This window comes from Gobio gobio, assembly GCF_949357685.1.
Source record: "Gobio gobio genome assembly, chromosome: 18".
Classification (NCBI taxonomy): domain Eukaryota; kingdom Metazoa; phylum Chordata; class Actinopteri; order Cypriniformes; family Gobionidae; genus Gobio; species Gobio gobio.
This window is the reverse complement of record NC_137111.1, coordinates 20,203,671-20,230,884: the sequence shown is the minus strand read 5'-3', so window position 1 is coordinate 20,230,884 and position 27,214 is coordinate 20,203,671. Positions and strand designations below refer to the sequence as shown.

Here is a 27,214-nt window from a genome sequence, read left to right as displayed (position 1 = left end):
TTTTTTCTCGATTCCGAAAATCGAATTCTTTATGATGACGCGATAAGGAAAAGATGAAGCAACTTCACGAGTTCCTGTACACATCTCTCAAAATCTCATACAAAAAACATAATTCCCACCAATCCGCTTATGAATTATTATTCCATTGGCTCCTGATAAAATAGTCCATGCCGTCGCAGAAAGGACGCCGTGTCGTTAGTTCCAGTCCGAGGGACATTCCTCTGATTTGATTTTCATTTAAAAAAGAGTTTCTATGTTATCCAGGGGAAGGGGGGTGAGATGGTGAGAGACGCAGCTCGAGACGTCCATACGTGCCTTATCTTAGTGGCAGTGACGTGATATTGCAGCTCCAGTCCTGAGGCTCGGCGAGAAAGCGCTTTCCATCTCACTCTACAGCGAGTCAGCAGCATCCTCCATCCGTCAGGGATTGCGCTCTACCTGCTACCCGACCTGGGCATCTCTTGAGGGACGGGCAGACAACGACTAATGATCAGTCGAGATTCACAGCATTTTTCGCCCTCGTTCTAGTGTCTGCTCACTTCTGTTGCGCTCTCATCACTTGGTTGCGTTGAGGTGGGGAAAAAAAGAAGGAGCGAGATGATGATCCAGCCTGGAGTCTAATGCATTTTTGCTCATTGACCGTCTTGTTGCTCTAGACTTCATAGGCAATGGGAGATATCGATTCGCAGGGGAGCGACACGTTTCATTTCTAAAGGATGTTTCCAAGTATGTGGGAAAAATAGCCATAGCTTTCAGAGTGCAAGGTAAGACCTATTTATTATTAGTAGTATTATACATAAGTAGATGGATAAATAGGTGGCTTTATACGATAACGAGATGGCCCTCGCCCAAGTTTACCCCTCTTCAATGCATAAACGAGTTAAAGATCCCATAGCTTATTCGGATTAATGCAATACAAACTACGTTAATATTTCAGGGGACTCGAACGTGTAGCCTACACCAGGGCCAGTGCGAAGTTAAACAATGATCGACGAGTTTCGCAGGAAAATGACATTAATCCGTTTTGGTGACCACATTCACGTTTGCATTTCCAAAAAAACTCTCACAATCACCTTACACTTCTTGGGTTTCGAGAGTAGGTATACACGTCGCTGCAGTTTTTATTTATTTGACGCTAGTTTTTTTTTTTTCTTCTTCTAATCCGCTCATATTACTGATCATGACGCGGCGCGCTCCTGTAATAATCAACGAAAAGTGCAAGCGCGCGACGCGGCATCGTAGATGGGCAAGGAAAAGTAGCGCGCTATGTTTGCAATGTGCGCCAATACTGTCTCGTCCTATATAGTCGTGTATAACCCCTCTGAATATTGCATCGTACGCGTTTTGCCGTGTCGTACAAATAGTGCCGCATTTAAGGTGATTATAAAGAATAGAAAAAATAAAGGCTCGTTTTGGGAATGCTGTGACTCTGCACACAGCTGCAATGCCTGCAGGATTCATGCAAACAAGACATCGAATAGCTTTTCTCTCCTGCTGGATCTCCCTTTCTCTCTCTCTCTGCCTCTCTCTCCACCGCCTTTCTTTCAGACTTCTAGAATATTTGGGAATTCAACACATTTGCACACATTATATGAAATGCGTATAGCAGATCGTCGCGGAGACCATACATCACATCGAAATCAAAGTTTTTTTTCCTCATGGAAAGCATAGATTGCATTCAAGAAGGTTGAATGCAAGGCTGCTTTAATCCTTACATAGATCACGACATTCCATTCCATCCAGACGATCGGATGATCTCCCTATATTAGGCTATATACAAAACGATATTTAGTTATGTGGGGGTATTTAGACTAAGTTGAATAGAAATCTCAACTGTGTCTGAGCAGATATGTAGATGATTATTATGCGGTCATGCATGTAGATCACTGCAGAATTGCGACACATTAATCTCAACTGAATAAAACACGTTTTATGGTGGCAAAAATGTTTTTGTTTGTTCGTTGGGGACATGTAATGCCAGGCTTTTTTATCCTTCCAATGAACGAGTCGCGACTTAATATAACGACCATAAAGCCATTGAATGTCAATGATCACCGTGTCCGACACTGTCACTCATTAAAACACGACAAAGATCATTCGGTGTGTGTGCGTAATAATCATATTAAATGATGATTTAGCCGCTAAATATTATGTTGCTTTATCCTGCCACAGCAGATGCCCAAAGTTATTACCCCCAATTTATTAAACACCACAAGGTGGCAATGTTTATCCGAAATGTGTAACATTCCCATGGAAAGAATCATTTAAATCTGTATAAAATCGAAATGGTAGTTTATGGTCGAAAAGAGGCGGTTTAAACGAACAATGTAGCTAAGTATGTGTTTAACACAAGGCTTAATTGGATAGTTGGGAGATCTTAGACTGAAACTCACTGACAAAACATCACTACCCACCATACAGGCTGACAATAAACGCAGTGCATCTCTGTTTCTCTTGCAGGCCAAATGACATAGGATGAAGGCTGTTCGTAATCTGTTGATTTATATATTTTCCACCTATCTCCTGGTTATGTTTGGATATACTGGTGCCCAAGATTTCTGGTGTTCCACGCTGGTGAAAGGAGTTATCTATGGATCTTACTCGATAAATGAAATGTTTCCCAAGAACTTCACAAACTGCACTTGGACGTTGGAGAACCCTGATCCTACCAAATACAGCATCTACCTAAAACTTTACAAACGAGAAATTAGCTGTTCTGAATTCTCTCTGCTGGCCTACCAGTTCGATCACTTCTCCCACGAGAAGATCAACGAGCTGTTGAGGATCAACGAGTCCATTGTGCACCTGTGTGACGACGCCAAGAATATTTATGTGTTTTTGCATTACGACAAGAATTTCGTGCAGCTCCGGCGAGTGTTTCCCTACGATTACAACGGATTGACGACGAAGAAGACCGAGGAGGAGGAAAGGTCTATGGTGGAGTTTGTGGTTTTAAACAAGGCGAGCCCGAGTCAGTTTGGATGTCAGGTGTTATGCACGTGGTTGGAAAACTGCTTGAAAGGAGAGAAAGCGGAATCCTGTGGAATAGTCTACGCTAAATGCACCTGCCCGCAACATTTAGGCGATGGGGAATCTGAGAGCGTGCTGATGCTCAGTAACGTCGTGTTGCCTTTAAACCCCCAAACCGAAGGATGCCTGACTCCTCACGTGCGCTCGGCGCAGGTGTGCAATCTGAGCGCGGAGGTGCGGCGACCGTCCAAGGAGGGTGAGTATGAACCAGACAGCTGCAGGCCTTTAATGCTGGAGCTTAATTATACCGTGTCTTTATGATGCCCCCTTGTATTCCTCCACCCTTCCACATAAAAGAACACTAAAAACCGCTCACTGTGCTCTGCCACTGATGTCTATGACTTTTTGTTTAGCTTTACAACAATTTCTGGGTGTACCGAACAGGGATGTTCTTTCTTGATGTGTTTTATTTATTTATTTATTTTATGTTATGTCAGAAGTGTAACACAACCTGGATGGTGATTTATTAATTAACTAATTCATTTTTTTGTTGTTGTTTTTTGGAACAGGGGTACCTACTAAGTCTAATGTATGTTTCATCTCTTTTATCTTTTAATATAGTAAACACGTTTTTCAGTCTTTTGGAACTCAAATGACGATAAAAACGAATTCCCAAATACTGTCTTTGGGAAAGCTTTGGCAGTGGAGAGGGCCAATTGAACTTACTTAAATCACCTGACACCATGCTTAGCCTTTTGGCCTAAATGTAATTGTTATGCTGCTGTCAGCCTCCATCAGTGACAAGCGTCTTCTTTTCTTGTCAGTCGTCCCTCTGCTGCCACGGATGCTGGCAGCAACAGATTGCCACAAATGCCTTTGAAGGAATTAGCTAGCAATGAACGTTTCTGATGGGGGGGATGATGCATAATGGACTTGCATCGGGGTCACCGATATTACAGCTAATTAGCATCTGTAGCATTTCACAACTGGCACAAAATAGAGATCAACTAGAGGCAGAAATGACCCAGCATACTGTGAAAGGACAACAGCTCACAGGGATTGTTGGCTGACAATGGATGCTGACAGTCTCACTTCAATTTCAGCACAGTGATTCAAAAATAATGAATAATGAGGTTGCAATAGAGACCGAGAGAGAGAGAGAAAGAAAGGGAGGGAGTAACCATCCTTTGGCATTCCGGTTTCACTTGCTGAAAATAATAACCCCATAGGGAGAAGGTGGCAGCTTTCCCGATCAAGCGGAACACGGTGCTTTGGAATTATCAAGGTTCAGTAGAGTTAAATAGGCCCCCGATTTGGTTTTTATCCCCCTTTTTAAATTAGCTTTATATTCCATTCCAAACTGTGTCATATTCCATTTATGATCTTGTAGCCAAGAGTGATTTTCGTTTTATAATGTTTTAAATATGAATCAAGCTTGAAATGAAGATTAAGCCATTGATTATTTTGTTCCCCGGTTATTGTGTGAGCGTTTTATTACGGCACAGACTCTATAATTAATATCACTCCTTCTGCGTCTATGAATTCTTAAACAGAACTCCCATCTCAAAGCATTTCTGTATCAAGTTGTCATTATAGGCACTGGAAATATAGCTTTACTATTAAATAGTGATGTTTCACCAACTTCCAGCTATCTGCATGTTTAGAGAAGCTTATATGCACTCGTTTTTTTTTTTTTTTCAAAGATTACACTGAAAGCTTCTATTTATAGAGCGGAGGCTTTAGTGGATTGCTATCACAGGTTTAAAAGAGCACACAAGCCCCGCTGTAGTGTCAGAATGAAGCTTCTGCCCTTCCGGATGAGCGTCCAACGGCGTACGCCTTCAAACAGCCACGAGGAAAAAAAAGGATCTGTACAGAGTGGGTCCAAAATAAATGGTTGTCTTTGATATCCCTCACGCCTGGTTGTGTGCATGGTAACAAAGTGTGGCCTTTGAATGGGGCAATGAGAGGATCACTAAAACTGGTTTTCTGGTTCATTGCACTCTGCAGGATGATATCCAGCAGGCCAGCAAAAACATGAGCTTGATTATACTTTATGATAACATCGGTGTTTGAAATGCTGCCTTTGCTGAGGATGAAAGTAAAGTGTTTTGAAATGTAAAAACATATTAGACTTGCATAATGGATAATTATGATGCTGGTGCACATTAAATGCACTTGAGCAGGCATTAGCTGATTGCGGTAATATTGCTGTAACAGATTTATGGTGGTGTTGCTGTATTAACACGTTAGGTTTGTTAAACACGGCATCAAACAGGATGATATATTTGACTATAACTAACTATGATTTCAATACACAGATCTGAATTAAAATGGCCAAATAGTCATTTGTTTGAGGACACATATTTGATCACTGCTAATGTAACCGGGGAAGCCTTTTATGCTATTTTTGGAATGTTTGAAACTTTTACATTTGGAGTTGGAACCCATTTTCAAAATGTGGCACTTTTTGACAAAAGTTTGACGAGAGCCTCACCGACATATAAACAGCAGTGAAATCCATCTCATCAGCCTTCATACATTCTAACTAGTGATTTCTGTAGAAATGTCAACCTTGGCCGTGAAGCCGCAGCTAGGAAAATGGGATGCCAAGGCTAGTTTTCCACCGCAAGGTAGTCTATAAAATAGGCTGCCACAATTTATTCACAGCTTCAGCATTCAACTCGATATGACATGGATGTCTGATATGACATAAAGGACTTGGGAGTGAAAAAATACCATTAAATGACTTTGGACGGGGTTGTACTGAAATGTTGACCAAATGGGAGGAAAAGTAAGGCATTTAAAGGGGTCATGACATTAACTCCTTTTTTATTATTTGAAAATGTTCCTTGAGATTCACTTATAATGTTAATAACGTTTTTTGTACAAAAAAAAACAGCAAATATATAAGCAGATTTTTTGTTTCTCCTTCGGAAATTGACAGTAAACAGCCACTGTTATGATTGGCTAACATCATTGCATAGGAAACCTTATCAACACCCACTCGCTATTACACAGGTTTTGAAAACATTGTCCATATAAAACCGACAAAATATTATTAAATGGTTTACTTACGGTTTGTGATGCAGCTGCTGTCAGTTTCAATACAGTTGGCTACTTTATCTTTCAACAAAAAGTTATTCGCGAACTCTTCATTGCCTTGCTGACAAAACAAATATGCTCAGAACAAACATATAATCATCCGACGTGATCCGGGATGTCATTAAAATAAACCATCCAATTGTTTCCGTGGTCCTTCTGAAGTCTGTACAGAGAAAACAAAGGGGCTGTTTAAAGTGGACGCGTCAAAATGAATATTGTTTTACTTGTCCATTTGTCCTGTTGTCGACAGACTCAAGTGCATGAAGTATATCTGAAAGTGAATGGGCATTTGTGTACTGTATCCAGTGTTGACCGCGTCAGTGATTATAATGGGTTCTATTTGCTTTTGACGCAACACGACGCTGTAGGCAAATGTCAACTGTTAAGTGACTGAAGGCCAGTGGGCGGGGCCTATGGTCTGATGTATAACTATTCGTTGATGTCTTGCTACGGAGGCAGTCATATGTAAATGTATTTGCCCCCCATGTGACGTCAGATCCTGCTATATAATATAAAAACAAGCCGTTTTTGGAGCTTTAAACTATGAAATTTGCAGGAGGTTTTTATGGTACAAAGACTAGGCCTGTCGCAATAGTCAATAAATCAATTAATCGCACTATAAAAAAAATTTGCTCGATAATTTTTCCGGCCGTGATAATTTCCACTTTCATGCTTGTTTGTTTTCCTCGTCTCTCTCTCTATCTCTCTCTCTGACTGCGCTGACTTTTTTTGCCAAATAAATGAAAAGCATGTCATCAATGTCTTCTCTCTTGCTGTATCAAAATCTCACCTAGCTTTCCTCAGAGATGGTCCCAATAATGTGCTTAAAGTCAAGTCAGAATCAGTTTGTGCATGATTACATGATATAACAATTTTTTTTAAATACTGTATCCTAAATTGTGGATAATTAAGCTATATATCATATGCTGAAGTAAATTTCTGGAGTGTTAACGATTAAAAGAAAAAACAACAACAAGAACCATACAGAACCGAAAACCGTTATACGAACCATGGGTTTTGTGAACCGTGCCACCCCTAATATGCACCTTAAACACAATCAACCGTTGCAGTTTTCATCCATTTTATTTATTGTTTTTGGTATTTATTCAAGTTCATTTTTTGTTAACAGACTAAGAGTCCATTGCTTTTATTGTTTTCGGTTGTTTTGTTAATTTATTGTGGATATTTAAAATGTTTTCCGTTTTCAGTGTTAAATAGTCTTTAGAAATAAAAGTTTATTGATCTTTGAAAAGGTGTACCTGCATTATTATGCCATTATCATTATTTTAGACGGCAATATTATCGTTTATCGCAATCATTTCTTGGCCAATTTATCGTCATCAAAATCATAACAAATTTATCAAAATTTGTTATCGTGACAGGCCTAACAAAGACCTCTTCTATGACAAAAGATCAAGGCAAATTTGATTTCTCGTGTCATTATTTTCTTCTTTTTTTTCCTTTATATTGTTGATGGGCCTATGTAACTCATATTTTACGTGCCGTGGAGTTATTTTTGTACCACAGTCTTGTTATGGATGATCTTTTTAGTGATGGTCCCCATAGGGCTCCCTGCTTTTGTGTGGTGGCCATATATGGGACATGTGGGCTATCCCACATTCTTATTATCAGCAAGTGGTGTTTCTTCTCTTTATCTCTGCATCATCTCCTCTGCAGGCACAGTGACACTTGATGTGGTAGCTCAAAGTCAGACGCTCCGAATTGTGTCGCCTACATTAGTCACAAACGAAGCCCTGCTGAAGAAGATGAGCAACATCTCCAGGCTGTTTCTCATTACTCTCTGTCTCTCTCTCCTCCACCGCTGGTCTGCCCTCAGACAGCAGTGGCCGTTTGCTCTTTTGCCTGACCATTTCTGGTGAAGAAACTTGCCTGACTGCACTGCAGGGTCCGGGCCCCTTGCACTCCGATCTGTGGGGGAACTGAACTGTCACTTTGTGCAAACGACCCTTGTCAGGCTCAGGGCTCCAGAGCGTGTTGCGGAGCAGGAAAGGGGAATTCGACTGATGCTAATGAAGTGCACGTCCACTCCACAGTTTGTGCTGAGTCATGCACAAGTGATAATATACACCCACTGGAATTTAAAATGTCAGATTTCAGGGAAACGTGAATGGTTACAAATGAGAATGAAGAGCGAAATGATTTATTTAGGATTCTCTGACCTCAGAGTGTTGGGTGGATTGCATCATTGTGCAGATTCATTATTTGACTTTCTTATCGGTGCATTTGCCGAAGAAATTGTCTTAAAACCTTTGGGTTTTTTGTTACAATCAAACGAATAATTGCGATATTGAAGACAACACTGCTTGCTAGTTTAGAAGAGCAAGGCCCCTTTTATTGATGCCAGGGGCCATGAGAAGGCTCTGCATCTCCACTGCATAGTGCAGCCTTTTATTCACTTTGGATCAGTAGTCACAGCGCATCATGTTCATCACCATTGTTCCCTCAACTTGGGGGCCATCTTGAATTCTAGTCATTTTATGAGGCGAGAATGCATTCATCCATCTTTATTCAAATTTTTTTTTCATTCTTTTTTTAAACGTAAAATGTTATAGTTGAGCTTGAGGTGTCTTTTGCTTTATGAAAAAAAGTCAATGTAAAATTCAATTTTTAACTTGCAATGGAATATTTCTGAATGAAACTGTAATATTGTTTCAGTGTTCATCTTGTTAGTAGGCGTGTAGTTCTGTACTTTTTTAAAGTGGAAACTATGTTGTAAATATAACATAAATGTAAAAAGAGAATGCAAGTTGTACATCATTTAACAATATTTTACTGTGAAAGCCTTGTAAAAAGGCTTTCTTTTGCGTTTTTTGCCAAATAAATGTCACATAACATATTTTTTTTCAATTACGCATGAAGTTTATTTACTTAATATTCGTAGACTGAACATGTAATACGTATGATAGATAGATAGATAGATAGATAGATAGATAGATAGATAGATAGATAGATAGATAGATAGATAGATAGATAGATAGATAGATAGATAGATAGATAGATAGATAGATAGATAGATAGATAGATAGATAGATAGAAAGATTGGCCGAGATAGTTAGAAGATTGGTAAAAAAAAAAAGTAATAGGGAATAGTGATATCAGCTGAAAATAAATGTTTTTTCAGAGGCAGAGTAAGTTATTGCATTTTGATACAAGATTACGAAGGCACCAGGAATGTGGATTTAAATAGTAAACAGGAACCATTTGATTTATTTACTGACTTCAAGATTAAGACTCTGATATAGGTAGGAGGGAGTGTTTAGCATACATCCATGAAAATTGCATTTACCAATAGCATTCAAACCCTCTGTGGCGCAGGGATTATATGTGAAGCTCAAATCAATCAAGTTCATATATAAGTAAAACTACTTCTTAAGCCTTTTATAATGATGCCCGTGTTAGTTTTTGCAAAGCCAGCAAGAAGAAAAAAGGTAATAGGAACTGCTTACTCTCCAGTGTGTTCAACCTTTAAATGTGATGAATTTGTTCAATTTCTGGATATCACAGGTATGCAGCATCAGACAATGGCAAGATCGCAAACAAATTAAACCGCTTTATTCATAGATGGATTTGCACTTTTGTGCTTGGGAGGAAGTGGGGGAACACCATGTACTATATCACAGAAATGCAGCATGAATGTATTTTCATAGGAATCACAAGTGTATCGTTGGTATTTGTAGGTATTAATATATACAAAATAACATATACAGTATTTGTTAAGGTTTTTTAATTTATTTATTACTATTAAAGAGGTATTTGAGGGACCAATTACACAATTTTTAACTAAAAATTGAAAACTTTTTAATGGCCATTTACATGGCAATGAGGTTTTGGAATGCAAGTTTTTGACAACGATATCATTATCGTCTCCGTGTAAACTAAAAAAAAAACGCAAATTTGTGAAACGGTGACATCATGCGAACATATTACATGTTCAGTCTATAAGGTGTGTGGTGTTTCTTTACAAAGTAACATCGCCAAACTACTGGCCTGACATGCTTAAAATACAGTGTTTTAGTAAGTTTCAAAGATCGGTGTGAAGGGGAATGTTTTAACAACGTTGCAGGGCCGGCCCGAGCCCTTATGGGGCCCTAAGCAGAATTTTATTTGGGGGCCCCTCGGTGCCACCAATACGATTGACTATTGTCAATTCTTGATAATTCGCAAACCCAGTATAAATTGTATTAGTTGTAGTTGTGTTGGTTACATCATGTCTGCCTGTCATGTTTTTATCCTTATACGGTTTTAATTGTAACAGTAGCAAACCAACAAGAGTGAGCAGGCGTTAATATTCAAAGTCACAGTAAGTCTTACAGTACTACAGTTCACACTGGGATATGTACTTTTTTTAAGTAGTCTCTTATGCTGAATATGCTCACTTTTCCCCAGGATTCTTTGATGAATAGAAGGTTCAAAAGAACAGCATTTCTCTGAAATAGAAAGCTTTCAAAAAATTCCTAAAAACATTTTTCAACACTGATGATAATAGATGTTTGTGTTGAGCATCAAATCATCATAGAATGATTTGTGAAGGATCATGTGACACTGAAGACTGGAGTTATGATGATAAATTCAGCTTTGATCACAGGAATAAATTAAACTTTACTATATATTCACATAGAGAACAGCTGTTTTACATTATAATATTATTTTACAATATTTCTGTTTTTACTGTATTTTTAATCAAATAAATGCAGCCTTGGTGAGAAGAAGAGACTTATTTTAAAAACAAGAAATGTTGATTTCTTTCAAACATTAAACAGAGCTTTTATTTTGGCGGAGATGCATTTTTTTTTTTTTTGTATTCCATTCGACTGTGTAGAAAGAACCTTTTTATTTTCTAAATAAAAACTTCCAAAATGTAGACTACACAACTTATCATTTCAAGGGAGAAACTGGAAGCTATGATGTCTACTCTGTCCAAAACATGCAGCACGTCAGACAAGATATTCGCACTAAACCATATAGCGCATTCTCAAATCCATCCATTCATAAAAAGGTTACCGGGCAACTGACGAGTACGTTTTAGCGCCGATTGTTCCGCACTTTGGACTTTGAATCCTGACTAACAAGCGAATAGTGTCCAGCCGATGGCGCCGAATCAATCCATGCATATATTAGAAAACTTTTTGCAATTTATTGCAATAATTGTTTAAGGCCATTTCGCGATTTCAATCTTCATAAAATAACTTTGCCGGAGAGTAATTTAATGTGCTCTTGGGGGCCCTCTGGTGGCCAAGGGGGCCCTAAGCAGCCGCTTAGTTCGCTTATGCTTTGGGCCGGCTCTGCAATGTTGTCATCTGTTTGCAAAAAAAAAATGTTGTCTATCGTTGAACAAATTTGAGTTATTTCATATATTTTTCTCTCCCGCCAACCAGCTCTAGATGGCCAAAACCATCAGGCTGAGTGCCACCATGAAATGTTCAGACTGAAAGCCTGTAGTAAACACTGAAATTTGGAAATAAATGATGCATTACAGTGAATCGACAGGATTTTACCCTCTCTGTTTAATGCGTTTGTAATCACTCACTTATATGCACTCTCAAGTGCCATTCCGACTTGTCCAGTTCCAGCTCATCAGTCGCCGTTCGAGTGATTTGGATGTGAGAGACAAAAACTTCCAGTTTTAAAAGAACACACTCCTTGCTGCAGTCAGTAAAGTCTTCTCTTAAGGGATTCTAAGTGTCATAAGTGCCACCGCAAACTCAAACAAGTTAGTTCCAGGTTTTTCAAATTTTTTTCCCACTCAAGTCACCGTCCAGTTTTAAATAAACACGCTCCTCACTGCAGTCATAGGCGAAAACTCGTTTTTAAACTCCTATATTCATTGTGAGACATTCACCTGTGAAAAACAGCACCATTGTGCTATTGCTTCAAATGCACTAGCCCACAATGCAATGCATTGCAGTACAAAACCGTAATATATAAATATAGTAGATTAGTTTTGAAAATGGGCTGTAAATTAACAACAATTGCTTACCGTGCAAAATTGCCCAGAATGCATTGCTTTCTACAGCACATTACTGTTTTAATGGAAAACAGCATGTTACTGTAGAATTTGGCAGGTTTTTTAACAGCAAAAGTCACATAAAAATGTATTTACTTTATATTTTTAGATTTACTTGATTTTGTCTTATAAATTGGCTTATTTCATGAATTCAAAGGTCCATAAACATTTGTGCTCTGTTTTTTACATTTTTTGTCTCTTTACACATTTTTTCTAAAGTGTCAAGATTCACAAACTTTGTAGGGAATCGTGAAGGATGTATGCAGTTTTTCAGAACTGCAAAAGACCACACACACACACACACACACACACACACACACACACACACACACACACACACACACACACACACACACACACACACACACACACACACACACACACACACACACACAAACACACACACACAAACAATTGAGTCATCCTTTCTTTAAAAAAGAAAACATCAAAAATGAAGGTTATGGTAAGGCAATTAAAATGGAAGTTAATGGGGTCCATAATTTGTAGGTAATTAAAGCAGAAATGTGAATCTTATTATATTATAAAGCACTTATATTCATTAATTATGTTAAATAAGTGTATTATTTAAGATGTAAAGCTGTTAAAATAATTTTTTACAGTCATTTTCAGATTTTAGGTTTCATGGCCTTGCTTTGTCTTGGTTGTAAGTTGTAAAATTGAACTTAAGTTTACACAGAAAAGTTAAGTAAGCATTTTCATTTAAAAAAATGTTAATAGCATGCATATTTATGTCTTGTGGTAATAGTCAACTGAGCTTTACTCGCCTTTAATCCAGAATATTCCTTAAATAGTTTTGTACAATTTAAAAATCAACTGCACATTTCAGAGTAGTGACTTAATTTGACTATACATTTAGTACCCAAAGTCCATAAACGTTTCTAGCTATGCAGCTGCCATTTCTCATTCAAACAATAAAACGCTCGATATATTGTCAGATTGCCTTATGTTAGCAAAAATGATCTCTGTTGGATAGAACAGCCATAAATGGGTACATATTGAATTCAATTTTAACCTACCAAATTGGGTTTCTCTGTGTCACTTTGGAAAGCACAAAAAGGTAGCCCTGAGCAAAACAGTTTTGTAATAATTGGGGTTGTACATTCCTCTCTGTTTACAAAGTCAAATCGGGTGGATAGCTATAACTGATCACGTGAACAAACAAGAAATCCCAAGGCTCCACTTGTGATCTCAAATGTGTATATAAATAAGTGAGCACAGAAATTCACATTTGCATAATCAGAACGCTGGGAGGCCGGTTTGGCCTGTATAACACAGATCCGATTAATTATGTGATTTGAGAATATTGAAACATTTTGAGAATAGCTGCAGACAAATCAAAATGGATTTCATTCTAACGGCATCTTCTCTTTCATCACCATTTTTAATTAATATTGATGGGCATGGAGTAATATTTATGCAAATAACCTGATTTGCATTTCTCCTTCCCCTAGCTTTCTCCGCCAGTCGGTTACATCCCACAAATGTTTGGCAAGTGCATAGTTGCTTAGATTTCCTGGGAGGTCCCAGACTGCTGAATGACCATATGGTCTTGTTACTAGCATCATCATCAAACTTATGCTCTCATGCTGCATAGGAAAATTGATGGCTTCTGATTGGAGGACGACACTTTGAAAGGGTCGTCCAATCAGCTTTCGAGCACAGTGAAAAATGCTCAGAAATGCAAGTGTGAAGAAGAACGTGGGCTGTTTATGATCATTTGTTAGAGTAAGCACAATGTTCATCATCGTCTTGTCCACTGTGTTTACATAAGGCACTATTTTGCCATACATTTTGGTCTTTCAGGCATAACTTTCCAAGAGCATTTGTAATCTTATTATGGCGTCCAACATATTTTGGCTTCCCTGATTATTCGAAAGTAGTCCAGATCAAAACGATGTCAGATTTTCTCTAGTTGTACTGTAGGAAGATTATGCTGGTTGTCAAAACATTGATATAAGATTAATGTTAGGCCATGATTCTGCAGTGACTTTTATCTCTCAGGATTATTTTACTTTTACTGAATTGACTGTCTAGTAGAGCTGCACGATTCTGGATAAATTGAGAATCACATTTTTTTTTTGTTTCGAAATTCGAACAGAGATCATGATTCTCTCACGATTCTCTCATGTTTCTCTCACGTTTCTCTCACAATTATCTCACGATTCTCCCATGATTCTCCCACCATTCTGTAATTTACTAAAGGGTTCTGAGAAAATGTTAATTGCTGCAGTCTAAGTTGAAAAGGTGATTTACTCTATTATGATCACTACCATAGACATCAGTGTTTATATCCCAACTATAAACTGTGATAATGGTTGAAAAGACTGTTTGTGAATTTGTTTCATACATGGCCACTGCTCTCACTGGCTCAGCGGCAGATTTGAATGTTCTGATGTGATTTTGTCAAAGGATTAACAGACACAGGCAAATCGTTGTCATTTAGGATTGAGATCGTGTGGGTGTTTGAATCAAGATTGCGATCTTTTGACGATAAATCATGCAGTGCTACTGTCTAGTGGAAATTACTATACAAATATGCTCCAAAAGCATGAGACCACATTGAAAAGTTGTTGAAAAGTTTTATCTCGGAATTATTTAACGTTTCCCTTAATTTGTTGTAATAAGTATATAATAACTATGTAATAACTATTAGGGGTGGGAGAAAAGATCGATGCATCGTGATTCGTTATCCAACGATTCAGAATCGATTCTCAAAAATTCAGAATCGATTCTGTGTTCTATTCAAATGGCCACTTCACCACTGTTCTCGCGCACTCCTATATCTCCGATGCGGTGCCTGGGACATAAACCTACCAACATCTGTGGCATAATTTTTGGAATTTCTTATCGAATATTGCTGAACTTCTGCACAATGTTTCAAACGAATGGAAAATTCTGAACAAAGACAGAGTTTTGGTTGAGTGATTCGTCGAACTGTTGCAGCTCGGCAAGTTCTCTCATGTGAGATGTAGGGCTGAACGATATATCGTTATTGTATCTATATCTAGATATGAACTTTCAAGATATTACTATCGAAAAAAGCAACGATATAGACAATATAGATTTCCCCTCTCCGCACTCGCCCTGTATACAACTCTGGCAGTCACAACAAACATCAGTTTTACGAGTGCCCTTGAATGCACCGCTAAAGCCAGCGCGCACACACTACCAGGGACATGGGAACTATATTGTGAGAGGGGGGGGCGGCATTTCCATGGTGACGCGTCATTGCTTATCACGTGACACACCGCAGCAGCAACAGCGCTGAATGAATGATGATCTGCTTTTATGTCATTTTTTCCTTTTTTATTCAGAATATTCACAAATGTGTTAGCTATGGCATGAAATATCTGATATTCCGATTGTCAAATACATGCAAGTGGAAGTATATTGTTGTTTAAACACCTTTATAACGATAGCGTTAGTTGAGCTGTATGCGCGATGGGCGCCGCTGTGTTAGTTTGTGCCGCAGACAACCTCTATGTTTACAACACGTGAATTCATCCACTTCTCCCGAAATACTTAAAAGTAAGTGGCTGGTGAACTGGGAATAGAATAGAGTAAACATTGAAGTTACTTACACAATGTGTATCTGATATGAATAAAACGTGTCGAATTATAATGGAAAGGATTATTATTACCTCTTCCATAGACATCAGTGTGTATTTTACAAACTCTAAATGTATTGTTTTTTTAGTACTTATGTGAATTTATATGTTTGAAACCTAAAATAAACAGTATGTGGTTGAAAACACTGAAAAGTTGTGATATATGACCGCTCTGAGCGCGCCTGTCTCTGGCTAAATTCAACATTTGAATTTAGCAGTTGATCATGTGATGCACTTGATCATACGCTCCAGGGACCAGCCTAGACTGATTACACCTGTGTGATTGTACGTGCGAAAGGCTTAAAAACAATACATTTTCTGACACAAATGTTTGAAATGTAGGCTTAAATCAAACACATTTTAATTCAGATTCTGTATTCATATCTATTTTTTTTTCTGAGAAATGCTTGGTTTTCACCGAACACGTAGTCATATCATATTGTATCGATATCGAGATATCTGGCATGAAAATCGAGATATGAAATTTTGTCCATATCGTTCAGCCCTAGTGAGATGTTATGCGCACACACTGAATTAGGCTTCTCAGCTAGTGCTAAAGTTGCTTTTCTTCTGCATTAGCCTATATTTTAAAGATTTTTTTGTGGCTCTAACCAAAGTAAACTTTTTTTTGCTTTTAAAGACATTTTTTGTTAAAATGTTCTAAAGAAACTGAAAAATTGTCACACTTAGTTGTAAATTGAGAACTGTTTATTCTTAATGATTGTTCTTTGCAATTGTATGGCTTACTATGTTTCATTAGAGCTTGTTAATCTTGAATATAACTTTGTTAATAAAATAAAAGTATTGAAAGAAATATTCATAATAATTTTTAATATGGCAACACTGTCAAACAGATATTCTACATTATAAATAGCTCCAATTTTGGTTAAAATGTAAAGTTCATGTATTTGCACAGCAGGATAATTAGTTACCAAAAATGTATGTTAAGAATCGTTTTGGGAATCGGAATCGGATCGAATCGTTAAGTGCCTTAAGATTCCCACCCCTAATAACTATGTGACCTGTGCAGGCAAAATGAGTCGCAATGAGCAAACTTTCAAAAGTTATTGTAATTTTCACATTCTCTATTAAAAAAGCTTCAAAATGATGTATGATTTGTTTTGTCATACGAAAAAAAATTACCTGTTTGAAGTTGATAGAGTCAGCAAAGTCAGTTTCAGACCGTTCTAAAACAAAACCACCTAGCAGCCATACCTTAAAATCCCTGGTAATAACACCAAATTTAACACATATCAAGTCAACACCATATATCTATAGAAAAAATATATATTCAACTTTTTTTTACTATGATACCACAATTGTTTGATTAACATTAATGAAACAGAGTAGGCCTACAGACAGGCTATATATTAAGCCCTACTGTACCGCATGGGTCTAAAATAATGTAACACATCAGATGTTTTCCCCAACAGGTAACCAAACGTTCACATAAGACATAACAGATAATGTTTGCGTGAATACTTGCCAAGACAGTTATTTTCAAATTTATTTTGTAATTAGTGTATATGTGTCAGTGATGCGCGGGTTGATCCAAAATGAGCGGGTGCCCGCGGCCACCCGCGGTTACCCGCGGTTACGAGTCATCCAAAAATATTTTTAATGATATTCGGGTCACGGTCGGTCGGATCGTCAATAAATCCTTATTTACCTTTTGAATGTTGAGCGTTATTAACTTTTGAATAAATGCTGACGCGGGACAAAATGCCCGATTTCCCAAAACGTTGAACTGAGCAATGCCATTGTACCATTTTAATAGGCTACTTTTAAACGCATTTAAAGTCAGTTTTATGTATTTTCTGAGAGGGGGCGGGATTTTTGTTGGGAAAGTCGGGGGAGAGACGCACACTTCGATTAGACTGGATAAACACATGCAGCATCTTAATTGTTAAGAAAATTAAACGAAATAAATGAATAAATCAAGCCTGTATTACATAACACTAGGCTATATCATACAGCATTCAGAAAAATAACAGTTTGCGCTCCTAAGGGCTTTCACACTTTTCCAAATGTGGGCTGATGAATTCTTCAAGCCGGGTCGAAACATAAACATCGCGTTCATCAATAATATGCATCTGGAGCTGAAATGGAAAATGATGGGCCGCCTCAAGAACTGCCTGCTCTCGCCGCTGCACCTCTGAGCACCACGTCAGGCCTGAAACATTTTCTCAATGGCCCAATGAGCTACGATGAGCATTTACTACTTTTAAAAAATGCGGGTCAGGAAGCGGGTCGGGTACAATATTTTCTTCTTTTTTTTTTGCGGTCCGAGTTGCGGGCGGGTTAGTTGAAAACGTCGGTCGGGTGCGGGTTGTTTATACATTGACCCGCGCATCACTGATATGTGTATATCGGGATTGCGCGCTGTGAGGGCGTCTTTGTGCATACACGTCAGTTCTGTCAGTCAGAAGATAATTTTCATGAACAAAGGAAAGGTACTCCTCCCCCAAAAAAATGTTAACTGCTATTCGGAGCAATGGGATCACTAGACGAGGGCTTGATAAACGAATTTTTGTGAAAACCTCAAAATAGACCAAAATCATAATTTTTCGCTTGTTTTGCCTGTAGGTCGAAATGATCCTGTGCACATTCCAACTCCTTTGGACTCCTTTTCATATATTTTAATACAACAGCACATGAAACTAGAAAAAACTAAATGGAAGCATTTTTAGTGCTCTCAGACTTTTGGACCACAGTTTTTGTGAGTGAAATTACTGTGAGGGAAATTACTGTATAGTGAGGGAAATTACTGTATTGTGAGTGAAATTACCATTTACCTCTGATTTTCACATCAATAGTCAGCCAGAACGGCTCTCTGTGGAGTCTTTGTGAGGAGACTTTCTCCTGTGACACATTAGGCTGACATGTTTTCAAACACTCATTGATTCATTATGTTTGGGCTGACCCTCTTCAGTGGTCATGCTGACCTAGCGTTTGTCACTGCCTGATTAGAAGGGAATGCAGATAATGACAAGCACTGGACCTGCAGAAATAAACATTGCATAAATGTGCTTCATTAAAGTATTCCCTGATTGAAACCTGTGTGGTCATATCCTTTGTATCCTGGTGAAACTATTACCACAGCACTACATTTAAAGCCGTGTTCTGCACTAGTGGCACAAAACTGAATCGCAATTGCTGCTTTTAAGTTAGTTTCTTGTCTGCTATTAGTCAGACTGGTCCTCACCAAAACTCATACCATTTAGTGAGAGTGTTGTAATGATATGATGTTGCAGTTTTTGCAAATGCAGTATTGTTAGGAGCAGAGATATTGAGTGTTGGTGCAGTTGACGTGAAAGCAGGTGTGAAATTACTCATTTGTCACAAATGACTATTTTGTCACAGAAATTATGATGGTACATTGAGCTTTGCAAACACAATGGTCAGTGATATTTCTTGTCTTACTGTCCTCATAAAAATGATTTGTTGTTTCTGTGTGGAAAAACTGCATTGTTAGTTAGTTTATTGACATCTGATCTGAAAGTGGGTGGAGCAAAATTGCAGACAGTAATTGCCCTGAGTTTTGTGTTATTTCAGTTATTTAGACTTTTAAGGGATTCTCAGCATGGCAGAAATTAAGCCCATATTTTTTAAAGGCTGATGATAATTCCTCCATTAATATTCATTTACCTCTGTTTATCTGAAACAGAAATAATGAGCACATCCTCCATTTTACATTACTGGGGATTTTTGTTCTTTGGCATCTCTTGGGAGGCCGTTCTGCATCTATTTGGCACAGTTACGGCAAGTCATTCTCATAGAGGAGCTCAAATTTGTCTTTGTGGCTAACAATGGACCGCTCAAGGCACTGACTCTGTTCATGCACTTTTAAAGTGTGATACAGTGCAAGGTTATTTAGCTGATCAAAAAATATTTGGTCGCTCGAGCCAATCCAACATGCATTTGATTCAGATTTTATGTGAATAGCTTACAATAAGTCGTTCCAAGTGTGAAATGAGCTGAACTGATTTGTACGGACAGTGGATGGGTTTGAGCCTTTAGCTGGATAATTCATGGCTGCCTCAGACACTTTGTAATGATAATAGTGACATCCGCCGGGTGCTGATATCATTCTGAAGGAAAGTTTTTGTCATGCACCGAGAAAATAACTCGAACAAGAGGATTTATGGAATGCGGCTATGCTTCCTGTTGAAAATTTAAGTCATTTTCTCTGTAGAAATACGATTACTAAACTAGCATTGTTTTTCTCTCTTCAAAGCAAAAATTAATTGTGTGTGTGTGTGTTTCTTTGTGGATGTATTTAGTGGGCAATCAGTATGGCTCATATTTAATCATTATTCAACTTAATATGAGCTGCTATATTATATTATATTAATTATATTATATTTTATTATATTATATTATATTATATTATATTATATTATATTATATTATATTATATTATATTATATTATATTATATTATATTATATTATATTATATTATATTATATTATATTATATTATATTATTATATTATATTAATTATATTATATTAGTGACCCTGGACCACAAAACCACTCATAAGTCGCACGGGTATATTTGTGGCAATAGCCAATACATTGTATGGTTCAAAATTATAGATTTTTCTTTTATGCCAAAAATCATTAGGATATTAAGAAAAGATCATGTTCCTTGAAGATATTTTGTAAATTTCTTTCCATAAATATATCAAACATTTATTAATAGTAGTAATAAGACTGCTAAGGACTTCAATTGGACAACTTTAAAGGTGATTTTCTCAATATTTAGATTTTTTTGCACCCTCAGATTCCAGATTTTCAAATAGTTCAAATATTGTGTATGTATAAATCTCAATAAAAAAAAAAAAATATTTTAATTATATTATATTATGTAATATTTATTTTATATATAGATATTATATTATATTTAGGGCTGTAAAATTGATTAATCGCATCTAAAAAAAGTTTTTCTTTTTATATATATATATATATATATATATATATATATATATATATATATATATATATATTACAATTTACAGAATAAAAAAAAAATGCATTTTGAAAATTATTTTTTTGTTATTTGGCAAAGCAGCCCCTATATTGGCCCTTATATTGTCACTACTATACTTCGACTACTACTATGGATGAACATATATTTTTTTCTCAAAAATCACCCATAGTTCAATTTATAAAAGAGGCAAAATATAACCCTGAAACCATTAATTCATCTTTTGTGATTAGGACTATCGTTCTAGTGTTATTGAATGCAGTTACTGAACAGATCAAAAGAGTCATGTTAAAATTTAAAACAATGTGTTTTATGTTTAGTTGTTGCATCTGGTTGTATTTGTGTTTTTTTCTCTTCAGGACGAGGTGATGAGGTAATACACTACATCAAAGCAGGAGCCAATTGTGGCTGTGTTCACATTGTCCTTCATACTTCAAACACTGTGTCACATGAATATGTGCTGCCAATAATGTGTCTCAAAAATACAGTGGCTTGCTTCATCCTGCATGTATTGTTTGTAGCAAATGCAATCCTCAAGCACTTATATTTGCTGCTATTTTATCACCTGTCATTTTGGAGAGAAATTAACAAAAATACTTGCAGCATGCCATGAAAATCTATGTGTTATGCCTTGTTTAAAACTATTTCATTTAGTTGTTTTCTTCAGTCTCACCCATGTACATTGGCATTCACCCACTTTTCTTTGCAAAACAAGCACATATTATACTTTCAGATCACTATCTTGTGTTCCACTGTCACAATTGCGCATCATAACATGGCAATTACAGTGAGCAGAAAAGTGGCTTTTCTGGTAACATCTAACCTGTATTCAAACCAAATGAGACTGTCAGTCACAAAAGCTGTTCTCCTATCTATAATATCTCGACAGGGCAGAAGTAAGCAATCCATTCAGTGATAATTTATCATTGGCGAAATAAATCAGTGTCGGTTAGCAACAGTGGTAGACGAAGTGCACAAATCAGGTATTTGAATAAAAGTACAGATACCCTAATAAAATATTACTCCTGTAAAAAGTCCTCCTTTTCAATTTCGCTTGAGTTATTAAAGTATTTGATTTTTAATGTACTTAATTGTACATAATAAAAACATTCAATATTAAAACAGACGTCACTTAGGGCAAAATGTGTTTGCATTTTAACAAGAACACTATGCAAACATACTAGTTTTATATAATTTGAAATCACTACGACAGCGGGGAAGATGCATGGGCAATAAAGGGATAGTTCACACAAAAATGAAAACTACCCCATAATTTACTTACCATCAAGCCATCCTAGGTGTATATGACATTCTTCTTTCAGACGAATAAATAATAAATATCCTGGCTCTTCCAAGCTTTACAATGGCAGTGAATGGGGGTCGAGATTTTGAAGGCCAAAAAAGTGCATCCATTCATCATAAAAGTAATCCATACGACTCCAGGGGGGTCAATAAAGGCCTTCTGAACTGAAGCTTGTATAAGAAAAAATATCCATGTTAAAAACGTTATAAACTAAAACTAGCTTCCTAGGTCTACGCAAGACTTACGACAAAAGAGTAACTTCTGACACGATGCATGATGTAGGATAGTAGCGCAAGCTAAGGCTCCACTCGCGGTTCAAACTAATTAGGCTGGGCAACAAACTCAAGCTCCTCTTCTCTAATGTCGAAATCCTCTGAAATTTCTCTTTAAAAATTATTTTAGACTTCTAATTCGTGACCGGTGTTTTGTTTTGCTCTATCCTCAGCGCTTCCGCGTTCATCGATGCGCCATGCGTCAGGTCAGGGGTTACTCTTTCGCAGTAAATCGTACGCACGTCCGTCTGCCAGAAGTTATTTTAGTTTAAAACTTTTTAAATATGGATTTTTTCTTGCACAAACTCATCGCTTTGCTATCAATCGTCTGGAGTCGTATGGATTACTTTTATGATAGATGGATGCACTTTTTTGGACCGCCATTCACTACCAACTACAAAGCTTGGAAGAGCTATTTTATTAAATATAACTCTGATTGTGTTTGTCTGAAAGAATATAGTCATATACACCGGCTTGAGGGTGAGTAAATCATGGGATTATATTCATTTTTGGGTGAACTAACCCTTTAATTTGCCTTATTTTAACGTCATGTTCGGTTTTTACCTAAAATCTTCCCCATTCAGATAGAAATACACAAATGTGTGCATGTCCACATTCAGGCATTTCATACAATGGGTTTTATAAGCTCACTCTTTTACATTTAGTTCACAAACAACTGACATTCGTGACCTAAATATGATTTTCATTTACAATGATAAATCTTAAAATTCGGCATTAGTAACTTTTCGCTCGTGCACTCTGAGGTTCTTCCATTCTTAGCTGATTTTGAGTCACACTGGTGAATTCAGTTTTGGACTTCTGAAATTGTAACTAGATACTCTGACTGGATCATTTGAATCAGTAAGTTGTTGACTCGAGAACAGATTGGGTTGGTTCAACTCACGAATGAATCATTCGGTGTCATTCGCGAAAAGAATCAGCTTGATCACGAATCAGACACCACTGACGCATCTCAGAGCGGGGGCAGATTTCTCCAGTTCAAAAGGAACAACGTGTTTTTATGAAATTTAGTGGAGTTAAAAGTACAATATTGTGCTTTGGAATGCGGTAAAGTAAAAGTTTCCCGAAATAAAAATACAAAGTACAGATTCTTGTACTCAATTATAGTAACGAAGTAAAAAGACCGTTGACAGATATTCCATAGAGATCAGCCACATGCGTTCTTCCACTGCAGAGATATGCATTGTTGTAGACAAACCAGGTTATGTTGCCCAGATGAATAACAGGAAGATTTCATTGCACAATTTTTGTATCGCCATTCCACTGCTTATGTCTTGTCTTCTGATAATAAACTGATGAAATGCTAGTGAAGAATACTCATAAACATTTTAAGGATGGTAAAAGATCAAAATGAAAGAGAAAACTTCTTTTACTTTTGTTGAAGTGCAGTAATTCAGATACAACAGGGACATGAATAATTCACATTTGAAATTCCACAGTATACAACCACACACTGTTAAAAAGACCCAAAATAAACAAGTTAAAAAGATTTAATTAGTCTAATAAAGCATTTGAATGGAAAAGAGGCTTATTTTCTCCCTCATTATAATGTAGGAAGCATGCACAAATAAAACGCAGTCACCAAGAGAGAGAACCTTCAGAAATGGGCAATGAGATTAACTGGCCTATTATTAATGTTACAGCCATAAAACAGTGATGTGATAGGACAAACCACAGAGATGAGAGTGCTTCTCAAGGACGAGTCGACGGAGGGTTGGGCGTCCGGGGACAGCTGACGAACACGCAGACTGACACAACCTTAGTCGAGCAAGGCTGCACTTTAAAGTCACCCTGGGCCGCCTCGTGCAAGACTCCGATTAGTCGACGGGGGTCAAGAAGCATGTTTCAAAAGTGATTATTTTCTCCGCTGGGTTATTTGAGGGCAGGGTTTGTTTAGCAGCTGTGTAATGTAATGAGAGTAGAGATAATGTTCATTTCCTTTCATGCTATGTACAATGTCGTATTGAAACTGAAAATGCGATTGTGTTTCATTTTGAAAATTGAAATTGAAATCGTTTTTGCATCTGTAATATGCTGATAGTGAAATTGAAAAGGCAATTATAGGTAAGCGACAGACGCTGCAAGTGTAGTACAACTCTGTGAGTTAGAATAAAAGAACTTAGCAAGTAAAAGAACATTTTTAAATCTACATGTCACACAAGCTGTTATCAAACCATACATTTTTATAATAGGGTGTTGCACAGTAAGAAACATACTGTTCTTTTATGGAGGCTTGTATTTATTTATTTAAATGAGGTTTGTAATTGTGTGTGTGTGTGTGTGTGGTCCAGGAAAACCCTGTGTTATGAGGACAAATGCCCCCACAAAGATGGCAATATCTAAAATCCTTGTCCCTGTGGGGACATGTTTGTCCCCATGAGGAATACAGATTAAAAAACATGTTTATTGAAAATGTAACAATGCATAAAATGTTCTGTGGTGGGGTTGGGTTGGGTTAGGGTAGGGATAGAATATACAGATTTTTACAGAATAAAAATACCTAAGGATATAAAACATCCCTATAAAACATGGAGTGTATGTGTGTATGTGTAGTCCAGGGGCCCGTTTCAGAAAGGAGGTTAAGTGAAAACTCTGAGTAGGTTAACCCTGAAATAAGGGAAACTCTGGGTTTTCTGTTTCAGAATGGGAGGTATGTCAAACCCGAGAAAGCAGGGTAAGCCAAGCCAGTTTCTGAAAGAGAGGTAACTTATACTCAGAGTCAGTTACCAGGGTAACTTACTCTGTGAACCTAACCTGGTCAGAGGCAGGTTTTCTTTGGTAAACCCAGAGTTTCTTTCGTTCTCCTCCCCCTTTTTAAAGCACCAGCAGTGTTTAAATACTTTATTCATTCATTCAAACGCCACAAATGCTTTTCTTACTGAGTATTTTGGTCATATTTCAAGTATAAATATAAAAAAAATTATAAATTTAATCTAAATCTAAAGTAAGCAAAGTTTACTTAAAACAAATTAAATTTTCTGCCACTTGACAAAAATACAAAGTAAGAAAAGCACATGAGGACACTGTCAAAGTGACAAAAATGGCATGTTTTATACAAGATCCTGACGTTCACTTGATAATCCTCTAGAAGTAACCTAATAATTAGAATTTCCTTTAGGATTTCCAGTGGTTGGACACATTTATGACACTCATATACCCATCATCACACTTTCTGAAAACGGATTACTGTATGGAATGGAAGGATGCTGCCAGATGGTAGTACGAGATATATGGCATAACCACCACCACAGCTGTTAAATACATTTATTTACATTTTTATAGTCATCTTTATTTCCTACAAATACTTTATTCTTTTTCCTGTTGGGTGTTAATATTCTTCCTCCATCTCCTTTTCATCTGTCAGTGGTGCTGGTGTTTGGCTGGCCTGAGTAGAAGTCAATAATGTCATTACCCTGATTAATAAATGTAACAGGTGGGATCAGAGAACATTTCATTATGTGAAAAGAGCATAGACCCTTTTCACATTTCTGTGTTTCCGAAGCTGAAGTCGTCATAGTTGGGTTAACTCTTATAGCGGTGAATGAGAGAATACATTAAATATATATTTTTGTGTCTCCATTTGCTCAAATAGCAAAAGAAAAACTCCACAATAGTGATTTCACAACTTTCAAAAAGATGGAAAAATTAAAGTGAGATTGATAACTGCAGTGAAAAGAGAGAAAGATGTTAATTTTAACTATCACTCCCATAGACGCTGTATTAGAAACACTCTCACAGCAGCGGTAACTTGATTTTTGTAATTTGATGCAAAAGTAATATAATACAATGTATTAGTGTTATAAATGTACATACATAAAAAATAAATAAAAAAAACATTGCAGGATTTACGATATTGATGACCATTAAAACACGTCATCACAGTCTGTGAAAAGGGTCTATGTGGGAAAAGCTGCTGCACATTGGACACTGAATGATATTTATTTAATATGTCAAATGTTTGTAAAGTCATTAAACCTACACCCATGAACATTTTATGCTTAAAGCTTTTCCTGATTGAATTATGTTTTTTTTTATTTATTTTTTTTAGCTGCTGCCACATTCTTTGTTTGCCTTTTGGATACCATGAAAATTAAACTTAATTAAAATAATTAAGAATTAAACTTGTGTATTGACCCGGAAGTATGCAAACGTCTTTTTGTTGGGTGCTGTTGCCATGGTGAATCGTAATTTCGGAGCTCCATTGATCGTGGCTTTTCATAGTTGGAATGCATGAGCTTAACTCAGAGTCAGTCTACTCAGAGTTGATTGAACTACCTCAATTCAGCTGTTCTGAAACCCAAAACTCAGAGTTTCCCATCTCAGAGTAAGTCAACTCAGAGTTCAGGTTTAAACTCAGAGTTGGTTGAACCTCCTTTCTGAAACAGGCCCCAGGTAAAAAACCTTTCGGAACAAATTGTCAGATGGCAATATTTAAAATCCTTGTCCATGTGGACATTTTTTATGGTCCCCATGAGGAAAACAGCTTATAAATCACACAGACTGATGTTTATTGAACATGTAAAAATGCAGAAAGTTTTCTGTTATGGGTAGGGTTAGGGTGGAGGATAGAATGTACAGTTTGTAAAAAATCTAAATCATTCTGTCTATGGAATAAAAAGACATAATAATATAAAACATCCCTATAAAACATGGAAACCCAATGTGTGTGTGTGTAGTCTAGGTAAACCTTACATTATGGGAACAAATTGTCCCCACAAAGATGGCAATATCTAATATCCTTGTCCATGTGGGGACATTTTTTGTTCCCCATGAGGAAAACGGCTTATAAATCCAATCCATTCAGCATCAAATTAAAGACGCTAAAGGCGTACCCATAGGCGTCACTATATCGACGTGCAGGGTGCTCCATTGATTTCAGTTGTTTGCCCAATGCGTCAC

At 37.1% G+C, this 27,214-nt stretch overlaps 1 protein-coding gene across 2 annotated transcripts in view; it reads left to right on the top strand.

Annotated features, from left to right (window-relative positions):
• The first annotated feature begins 364 nt into the window (after positions 1-364).
• The window catches only part of adgrb3 (adhesion G protein-coupled receptor B3), a 228,406-nt gene continuing 201,556 nt past the window's right edge, over positions 365-27,214 (top strand). The window contains exons 1-2 of one of the 2 annotated variants that reach the window (XM_079843689.1): positions 365-764; positions 2,461-3,226. In XM_079843689.1, the coding sequence (XP_079699815.1) occupies positions 2,476-3,226 (751 nt within the window). In that variant the 5' untranslated portion in view covers positions 365-764; positions 2,461-2,475. The remainder of the gene's footprint in view (positions 765-2,460; positions 3,227-27,214) is intronic. The other variant, XM_079843690.1, reaches the window with a different exon arrangement.